Source organism: Herpailurus yagouaroundi, unplaced genomic scaffold, assembly GCF_014898765.1.
Source record: "Herpailurus yagouaroundi ecotype Mexico unplaced genomic scaffold, PumYag 208, whole genome shotgun sequence".
NCBI lineage: Eukaryota > Metazoa > Chordata > Mammalia > Carnivora > Felidae > Herpailurus > Herpailurus yagouaroundi.
In genome coordinates this window covers 5,906,717-5,916,963 of record NW_024412439.1, presented here as the reverse complement: position 1 = coordinate 5,916,963, position 10,247 = coordinate 5,906,717, and the positions used below count along the sequence as shown (strand labels likewise).

The window sequence follows — 10,247 nt, the reverse complement described above, 5'->3', positions numbered from 1 at the left end:
AGCCTTTTTGATCACAACTCTCTCATAGAGAGCCTGAAAACATGATTGATAGAGACGTTAGGAAGCACTTCTTAAGAGCCACATGTGAAGACGTCTATGGGAAAGCGGCGACTGTCGTTTTATTGCCGCGTAAACCATTTCCTGGGAGGCAGCCCTCACGCTTGGTTTCTTCTGTAGGCTTATTTTGAGGTCTCAACAACATCTTCCTTTGATCTGACCAGCCAGTCGATATTCAGGGCGTGCCAGGCATTTATCTCCGAGCAGAGTATAAAAGGGGACGTGGTGGCTTTCTAACTTACTGGTTCAAAACCTGATTAATTCGGAACAGTTGCAAGTCTGTAAGCGAGCACGGGGTCCCGTGCGGCAAACTGAGGGCTGCACAAGACAAGGAAGCCAGTGAATGCTCAGACGCGCGTTGGCCCCCTCTTCTGTGCCAGGCATGTTCTCACGCCGGCCCTTCCAGACGAAGCACGTTTTAAGTGCTGGCCGTTTTCACGTCTGTTATCGGTTACCAGATGAAGGGGTCTGTATGGTCCCTGAGCCATAGCTTCACGGTGGAAGGTAAAACTGGGTTGTTGTTGTATTGTTTTCTCCCCCTTCACTTCTTGGAATTATGGAAAACCTGAAACACGTAAAGACAAGATAATGAGCCTCGTCACCCAGCTTATGGACGGTCCCGTTTTGTCTCTCCCTCCGATCCTGCCCCCCAACGCCTGCCTTGGATAATTTGAAGCCAATCCCAGACCGTTCTGTGATTTCATCTGTAATATTTCAGGACGTTTCTCTAAAAGATGGGGAATGTGTAATAGTTCTGTATAACCCATAACTTAAAAATATCATGTGCAAAATGTAAAAATAATTTGTTCATATCTTGAAGTATAACATTTCCAAATTATCAAAACACACTCCAGATGCCAAGAAAATTCAATGATAGACACAGATTTTAAAAAACACCCACACAAGAGATCAAGAAAAACACAGGACTTAACATAAAATGTATTACGGAACTACAAAAACGTTATTTGTTGTGATATAAATGGCTACCCCTCACTCTTTAAAAGAAAAGAGGCTTGGGGCGCCTGGGTGGCTCAGTCGGTTAAGCGTCCGACTTCCACTCAGGTCACGATCTCGCGGTCTGTGAGTTCGAGCCCCACGTCGGGCTCTGGGCTGATGGCTCAGAGCCTGGAGCCTGCTTCCGATTCTGTGTCTCCCTCTCTCTCTGCCCCTCCCCCACTCATGCTCTCTCTCTTTCTCTCAAAAATAAACATTAAGAAAAATTTTTTTAAGGAACCAAATAAAAAATCTGTAGGCTTCTATTTGACGACCCTACTCCCTTCTCTTTGATGTTGTCCATCACCAAATGCTATTGGTTTTCCTCCACGGTAGGGGCGTGGTTTTATGACGATCCAACCCATTTCTTTTTTATTTTTTTTATTTTTTTATAATTTTTTTTTCAACATTTATTTATTTTTGGGACAGAGAGAGACAGAGCATGAATGGGGGAGGGGCAGAGAGAGAGGGAGACACAGAATCGGAAACAGGCTCCAGGCTCTGAGCCATCAGCCCAGAGCGCGCGCACACACACACACACACACACACACACACACACTCTCACTCCATAGACCTTTTTGTGTTGAGCTTCCTAGCCCTCCACGTCTGATCACGTATCCCTTCTCCAAAATATATCTTAAATACAAAAGAACAAGAAGTTGGGGAGTGCCCAGGGTTCATTAACTCAACAAATACCTACCGAGCCGGAATGATGGGTCACCCCATCCTAGGCACTGGGGACACAACAGTGGGTGAGGTTCAGTTCCTGCTCCAGAGTTGCTTACGTCTAAAGGAGGAGCAGACATGCAGAGAGCAGGCAGCCGCCATATTGGAAAATGGTGATGGGAAGAAGGCAGCAAGGAGATTTTGGAGGAAGGGAGTGGGGAGACTTCCTGTTTGTTCGCCTTGCTCTTGTGCCCTTCCCTTGAGTTACGGCGCTGTGCGCTGACCCTCTGTGCTGTCGGCAGGGACTCTTCCGGGTGGCGCCGTCTGCCTCCAAGTTGAAGAAGCTAAAAGCCGCCCTGGACTGCTGTGTGGTCGATGTGCAGGAGTACTCAGCAGACCCCCATGCAATTGCAGGTGGGCGCCCACCTCCCCGTAGCAAGGTGCTCCCTTGGGCTGTAGAGGCTCACGGGGAAGGGGTCAGCGTGGAGGGCCTGTGGTCACATGACACTTGAACCAGTGGCTCCCAGCGTGCTTCCGATGTGTCCGCTCAGGCTCGGGTTTAAGCCTGGTTGCTCGGGCCCCTTGAAGAAAGTTCTCCCCAACGTGCCAAGAAAAGACAAGGTGTTGGTGGGAAATAAAAGGGGGAAGCGAGCGTGACTGGAAGCCCAGGTCCCACCGCCACGCCAGAGCCTCCGATCCGTGCACGTGGGCAACCACGTGAGGGTCGGGGAACCCATCCCCACATGTCACCCACATGGGTGATGCCGGCTGGTAGAGCTTGTCTGTGCCAATGGCAAGTGGCTCCTAGCCGATGTTGTCTCTGTGTCCAGGAGCTTTGAAATCTTACCTCCGAGAGTTGCCAGAACCTCTTATGACCTTTGAACTCTATGACGAGTGGATTCAGGCTTCCAAGTGAGTACGCGACATTTTTTGGAGTGTGCTGTGGGTTGGAGTTGATTTAAGTATCTGCTGAAATTATGAAAGCCTGTGTATGCCTTACGAAAGCTTATTAGCCTGTGATCTTACAACTCCACTTCTTGGTATATATCGTGGAGAGATGCTCGAATATGTGCCCAAAGAGGCATGAACAAGGGTGCCAATGACAGTGTTATTTGGGATAATGAAAGCCTAGAAGTTAGTAAAGCCTCATTGGTGGGGAATGTGGGGCATGGCCAAATAAATTATGGTGTATCTGCCCTGTTAACGTACTCATGCTCTGTTTGAGCCACTGCTAGCATGAAAAGAGAGGAAGACATACTCTTCAGTGAAATAAAACAGGTTAACGAGGACACGTATGATGTTCTGTTGTTTTAAAAAGGAAAAAAAGCACAACATACTCAAAGCAGTACAGTTTTAGGAGTGCTCCATGTAAGTGTAAATGCATAGAAGGTTCTGGATTGTAGTGCTTCCTTCTGGAGAGAAGAGTACAAAGGAGTGGTCACAGAGCCTTGACTCTTATAATTGTTACATCTATATTAATAACAGCTCATTAATAGCTAATATACGGGTGCCTCAGAGGATTAGTTGATTCAGCGTCCAACTCTTGATTCGGGCTCAGGTCATGATCTCACAGTTTGTGGGATTGAGCCCCACATGGGGCTCCACCCTGACAGCACAGAGCCTGCTTGGGATTCTCTCTCCTTCTCTCACTCTGTCCCGCCCCCAATAATAAACAAATAAACTTAAAAAAAATTGCTAATATAAAAACATAATCTCTGGTCAGTGGGCTGGTCTCTGCTGGGTGCTTGAGAAGGGACATGATTTCTAGAACTCTCTAGTTGTGGGTTTAGTCTCAAAGCACAGCCAGCTTAGCCTGTCAGAAGGATCACTGGAGTATGTTTATGCTTCCTTGGGCCCTGAAAAAAAAACCCACTGGCCGAGAGGTGAAGCCAGGCTCATCTGTGTGGTGTTCTAGAAGGCTGGCTCCAATCAAGTTTCAGAGCGCCATGGTTTTGTTTTTTGTTGTTGTTTTTTTTTTTTAAAGGTGGAGTAGAGACTGTGTATCAGAAAAGCCTGGCCGTGTAAACATCTCGCCGTGGAGAGTGGGCGTGAGTTCCGTGACAGTATTAATCACGAGCCATATCTGTCCCGTGTTTACGAGGGGCTCGCTGCTGTTATAAGCTCACGATACGCTTTTAACTCATTTGTCACAGTAACCCTTCGAAAGTGGGTTGTGCTGTTTTCCCCAGCTGATGGAGGAGGAAGTCGAGTAGAAGAACAGGTGTATGACGTGTGAGGGCAGGTTCCCTGGCATCTAATAAACGGCGGAATGGGATCCGGTTCAGGAACCCAAGTGCTCATGTCCGGTACTTGCCGCCTCTCTGGGGCCACCCCGTGGTCTTAGGGATGAGGATAAGCGAGACTGTATCCTTCGATGGAAACTGGCCCTTCTATTTCCTGACTGTACATGTGATCTTGATGACATATGAGCTAGAGAAGGGAGGCAGCCAGGCCTTCAGGTTCTAGCCAGGTCTTGGCATCGTCTGCCCTCTCCTCTCAGACGCTGAACTGAGAGCTTGAGATGAACCAGACGTTCCGTTGAGCACTTTGTACAGATGCTCCTTTACACCACTCATGCCAACTCCGGGCAGAAAGTACTCCCATGAGCCCATTTTACAGATTAGGAAAAGTGAGGCCACATAGAGACTCAGTAATGGGCACCAGATTGCGGGCAGGGTGGAGCTGGGTCTTTAACGGCCTCCCTGCACATGACCCTCTTCGTCCAGCCTTTGGTCAGCTTGCGACCAAATATGATCTGTTAACCTTTCCGTTTCTAAATGGGACATTGGGTCTTCAGTTTCCTAGTAGAAGTGTGTTTTGGAGAATGCTTACCTCTTCCTCAGCCTGAAATGAGGGAAAACCATGTTTCTTGCCATGGTCACGATCTGTGGGAGGACCTCCCTGCCTTGGGCCCCAGGCCAAGGGGTCAAAGCTGGGCCCTCACCCTGCTGACATTTTCCCTTTTAATTTTTTTGGGGAAAAGATTCTTTGAGCAGAAAGGCCTTCCTCACCATGTAAACCTTGATGTAGATTTTCAGGAGAAGCATATACAAACTGTAGTCCTAGAAGCAATTTCTTTTAATTCTCAGAGGGCTTACAAATAAAGTAAAATAAAATAAAATATAAAGTAAAATGGGATAAGGTAAAATAAAATACAGTAAGAATACCTATCTATCAAGGGAGAGAGAGGGAATCTCAAGCAGGCTCCACACTGTCAGCACAGAGCCCGACACGGAGCTCGAACTCACGAACCGCGAGATCACGTCCTGAGACAAAGTTGGACGCTTAACCGACTGAGCCACCCAGGCGCCCCGATAGTTGGTTTCTTATACCCACATAGTACGATGACTGGTTAATACGATTGCCAGTGAGATTTCATTGCTTCAAGCTCAACCAGTGGCTTTCCCATTTATTTCCCAGTATTCAGGAGCAAGACAAGAGGCTTCAGGCGCTGTGGAATGCTTGTGAAAAATTGCCCAAGGCCAATCACAACAACATCCGGTAAGTGGATGGATCCTGGAGACACGGGATCGGAGTTATTGAGGCCACAGACACTTGGCTTCCCGGCTAATAGTCCTGGTAACTAGCATGCACAGCCTTGTATGGGGTGCCAGGCACGGTTACTGCACAGGCTCTCTTTCCACCCTCAAACAACCCTGCCATTTTGCAAATGAAGACGCAGAATGAAGGGCAGTCTATGACTTTGGCGGCCATTGGCTCAGGCAGTTCAGTTCTTTGATTTGCAAGAAGCAAAGCTTAACGGAACCTATTTTAAGATCATGTGGTTGCAACGACGTGGAGGGAACTAGAGGGTATTATGCTAAGCGAAATTAGCCAGTCAGAGAAAGAGAAACATCATAGGGCTTCACTCATATGTGGAATTTAAGACACAAAACAGATGAACATAAGGGAAGGGGAGCAAAAATAATATAAAAAACAGGGAAGGGGACAAACCAGAAGAGACTCTTAAATACAGAGAACAAACTGAGGGTTGCTGGTGGGGCATGGGGTGGGGGGATGGGCTAAGCGGGCGAGGGGCATTAAGGAAGACACTTGTTGGGATGAGCACTGGGTGTCATACGTAGGCGATGAATCACTGGAACCTACTCCTGAAGTCATTATTGCACTATAGGCTAACTAACTTTGGTGTAAGTTAAAAATAAACACTTTAAAAAATTTTAAAAGGGGCGCCTGGGTGGCTCGGTTGAGCGTCCAACTTCGGCTCAGGTTGTGATCTCACAGTTTGTGGGTTCGAGCCCCCCATCAGGCTCTGTGCTGACAGCTCGGAGCCTGGAGCCTGCTTCAGATTCTGTGTCTCCCTCTCTCTCTGCCCCTCCCGCTCTCTCTCTCTCTCAAAAATAAATAAACATTAAAAAAAAAAAAAAAAGCCAAGAGCACACTTTATACACTGTATGTTAGCCAATTTGACAGTAAATTATATTAAAAATAATTCTTTTATTAAAAAAAAGATCTTGTGGGTTTGTCGCAAAGGTAGGTGTTCAGGTGCACCTGTGGGAAGCTGACCAAACGTGGAGCTGGTTGGCAGACGTGTCCTTGAGCTGGTCTGCACGGAGATGGAGACCGGAGAACGTCCTCTGGTGATCTGGCACTTCGCTATTTTCCACACGTCTCTCACAGTTGCTACGCCTCAATTTCACTTCCCGCCGCTCGGCGGATCTTTTCTGCGCCTTCACACTCTCTGCTTCCTTATCCCTTTTGGCTTGCCAGCAACTTCTCCTGGCCCTGTCACCTCTCCTCAGTGCTTCCCCAGATGCAGATTTTCAGCGTCAGTGCCTGTCTCCATCTGCCTATTTCCGCCTTCCTGTTAAAAATCCCAAGAGCCGACGGTGTGGCGGACCCTTAAAAAAATTAAACATAGAGTTACCATACGATCCAGCAGTTCCACGTCTGGGTATATCTGTATGTGCCCAATGGATTATTCGAAAGCTGGGACTTGTTGCTCGCACACTAATGTTCATGACAGCGTTATCCGTACTAGCCAAGAGGTGAAATCAGCCCAAATGTCCGTCGATGGGTAACAGAAACAGTATATACATGTAATGCAATATTCAGCCTTTTTAGGAAGGGGATTCTGACACGTGCTACTACATGGATAAACCTTGAGAACCTCGTGCTAAATGAAAGAAGCCAGACGCAAAAGGACCAATACTGTGTGATTCCACATGTATGTGGTACCTGGAGCCATCACGTTCACGGGGACAGAAAGCAAAGGGGTGTTTGCCAGGGCCTGGGGGAGGGGGACAGGAGCCGGGACAGTAGCGTTCAATGGGGACAGAGATTCTATTCTGGAAGCCACAAAAGGTCTGGAGGATGGTGGTGATGATTGCTTCCCAGTGCAAAAGTACTTAACACTTGAAAATGATCAAGGTGGTAATTTTTTATGTATATTTTACAACAAGTACAGGCGCCTGGGTGGCTCGGTTGAGCGTCCGACTCTCGATTTTGGCTCAGCTCATGATCTCACGGTTCGTGGGATCGAGCCCCATGTCGGGCTCAACACTGACAGCACAGAGCCTGCTCGGGATTCTCTCTCTCCCTGTCTCTCTCTGCCCCTCCCCTGCTCACATGTGCCTGCCCTCCCTCCTTCCCTCTCTTTCTCTCTCTCTCTCTCAAAATAAGTAAACATTAACAAAAAAATCCCAAGAGCGATCTAACGTATGGCTCCTTCAATAGTTCCTTGCGATAGAAGTCCTATACCGTTGTGTCCTCTTGGTGGGTGCAGTGTCGTGGTTGTTGGTGTGTTTGTAGAGTCCCACAGCTATCACCCCTAGTTTTTAGACCATCTCAATCGCCGCCATTAGTAGCCGCTGTTTCCGTTAGCAGCCACTCCCCATCTCCCCCCAACCCAGCCCCCGGCAAACGCTAATCTGCCTTCTCTGTCTCTGCGGAGGTACCTCTCTGGAAACTTCCTCTAGGTGGGCTTACGCAACATGCACAACATGAGGTCTTTCGTGTCTGGCTTTTTTCACATAGCATCGTGTCCTCAAGGTTCATCCATGTGGTAGCGTGTGTCGGTATTCTGTTCCTTTTCGTGGGTGAATAGTATTCCGTTGTACGGACAGACCACGTTTCATTCATCCGGTCCTCCCTTGCTGGACATTTGGGTGGTCTCCACTTCTTAGCTGACTTAATACTGTGCACACCTGTGCACAAATGCGTATGTGTGGGTGTATTTCTCTTGGGTACATCTCCAGGAGTGAGTACCTGGCTCGTGTGCTAGCTCTGTGTTTAACTTCTTTTTTTTTAATTTTTTTTTAATGTTTTTTATTTATTTTGAGACAGACAGAGCATGAGCAGGAGAGGGGCAGAGAGAGGGAGACACAGAATCCGAAGCAGGCTCCGGGCTCTGAGCCATCAGCACAGAGCCCTAGGCAAGGCTCGAACCCACGAACCGTGAGATCGTGACCTGAGCCGAAGTCGGACGTTCGACCGGCTGAGCCACCCAGGCGCCCCTGTGTTTAATTTCTTTTTCCATTAGCTCTGAAAGCCCCCCTGAGGTTAATCCCACCCCTAGCATGTGGAGGTCCCTGCCGGTGACACCTGGACACTTTGCTTCTCACCTCTGCACACAGGGAGGGTGGCAGGCAACTGAGGCTTGAAGAACAAGAGGGACTTTAGGTCACTAGATAATGGAGTCAAAGGGAAAGATGGGCAATTTCTCCGGCCAGGGTTAGGTGATGTAGATGTTGACAGGTAGCCGCGTCCTGGCATGTGAGTCTGTCTGTCTGTAAACTATTCTCGTGTCCTCTTCCATGATGTGTCTTCATTATAAGGCGGGGTGTAGGAGTCTGGCTGTCGGTAAGATGGGCTGTGGGGGAGAGAAGTGTCTGCCCTGTGCTGGGGGAACACGGCTGGGGCTGAGCCCTGGTTCAACCTGGCCCTTGTGACTCCCTTTCAGATACTTGATCAAATTTTTATCCAAGCTATCAGAATATCAAGATGTGAACAAGATGACTCCCAGCAACATGGCAATTGTGTTGGGCCCCAACTTGCTGTGGCCACAAGCAGAAGGGTGAGTACAGGGCAGAACACGCGAATGGGTGAGGTATGGGGCGGGTGGCAGAGGGCACGACCGGGGCCCCCAGCATATCATCGGCCTCATTTATTTGCCAAGTTCTGTTTCTCTCTTGGCCTGCTCAGGTTTCAGACTCAGGAGGAGACCCAGAATTCTGTAGCTCCTTCTCCATGATGGTCTCAGAGCTACGGGTCTGCGGTGAGGGTCTTCTCTGAGCTAATCTGAGTCAGCACCAGGCCAGGCAAGCTGTTCCAGGCCTTCCTGACTCTCTCCGAAGAGCGCACATCCCCAGCATCTGGACCTGGGGGATAGAGGGCCGTCTCATAAGAGAGAACAGTTGGAAAGCAGACAGTTTTATGTATATTATCCATTGACGTGTCTCCTGTAAGGAGGCCTTTTGTGGTTACCCCATTCTGAGGAAGGGAAGGAGAGGCTCAGAAAGGTCAAGTGCCCTTGCAAAGAGAAAGCCTACCCTTAGACCTAGGTCTGCAGGCTTCCGGCCCTGGGCTGTGGGGCCAGACGTACCTCCCTGCCCCCGCCGGTGACCCAGCCCTGCCCCCCTCTCCTCTGCGCCGGCAGGAACATCACGGAGATGATGACCACGGTTTCACTGCAGATTGTCGGGATTGTCGAACCCATCATCCAGCATGCAGACTGGTTCTTCCCTGGAGGTATGTGGCGGCATTGAGGTGTGGGGGTGGAGAAGAACCAGAGTGTTACTGTGGGTGCAAGACTTTATTCTTAAGTTTATTTTAATTATTTTGTGAGAGAGGTAGTGAGCAGGGGAGGGGGTGGAGAGAGACACGGAATCCCAAGCAGGCTCCACACCATCAGCACAGAGCCCGACGTGGGCCTCAGACTCACCAACCGTGAGGTCACAACCTGAGCCAAAATCAAAAGTCAGACGCTCAGCCGACTGAGCCACCTAGGCACCCCTCGAAACTTTTGAAACCAAAAGTGTTTGTTATTAATGCTCCTACACAAACGCGTGCGCGCGCGCGCACACACACACACACACACACTCAGGTAGGGTGTGGACAGTCATGTCAGTGTCTTACTGTCTAATCCCTGGCTAAGTAACAATTGCTGTCCATTGCCTGCACCAACCATGTCTGTGGATTTTACTGGTCTCACATCCACACCGTGGTGTCTTCACATCTGTGAATTATGAAATGCTGGAGCAGAAAAGAAAGCGAGATCGCCTGCTTTCATAGATGCCGCATAGATCTGAGATGCGCATGAATTTTTATCCAGGGCTCGGCGATCCCCCGGGTGCCATCTTTTTGTTACTCCTTTTGTGTGTCCTTTGAGTTGCCCTCAAAATGTAAAGGTGAGGCTCAAAGGCAATCAGGTTCTTTTTTGGATCCGGTTCAGAATTAGGCTGTAAAGGTGGCTCGCTTGGATGATGCCTCATAAATGTTCAAAAAGCAGCATAGCAGAAGGGGATAACGCTGAAGGTAACAGCTTTTGGGAGAGAGCAGTTGCTGTACTAATT

General features: G+C 48.9%; 1 protein-coding gene across 6 annotated transcripts in view; it reads left to right on the top strand.

Annotated features, from left to right (window-relative positions):
* The window catches only part of ARHGAP44 (Rho GTPase activating protein 44), a 185,085-nt gene that overhangs the window by 149,950 nt on the left and 24,888 nt on the right, over positions 1-10,247 (top strand). For all 6 annotated transcript variants that reach the window (XR_005784025.1, XM_040453167.1, XM_040453163.1 and 3 more), the window contains 5 exons: positions 2,019-2,130; positions 2,547-2,628; positions 5,137-5,217; positions 8,636-8,749; positions 9,332-9,423. Coding sequence is in view for 5 of the 6 variants with exons in the window: in XM_040453167.1 (XP_040309101.1) it covers positions 2,019-2,130; positions 2,547-2,628; positions 5,137-5,217; positions 8,636-8,749; positions 9,332-9,423 (481 nt within the window). In the remaining variant the exon portion in view is untranslated. The remainder of the gene's footprint in view (positions 1-2,018; positions 2,131-2,546; positions 2,629-5,136; positions 5,218-8,635; positions 8,750-9,331; positions 9,424-10,247) is intronic.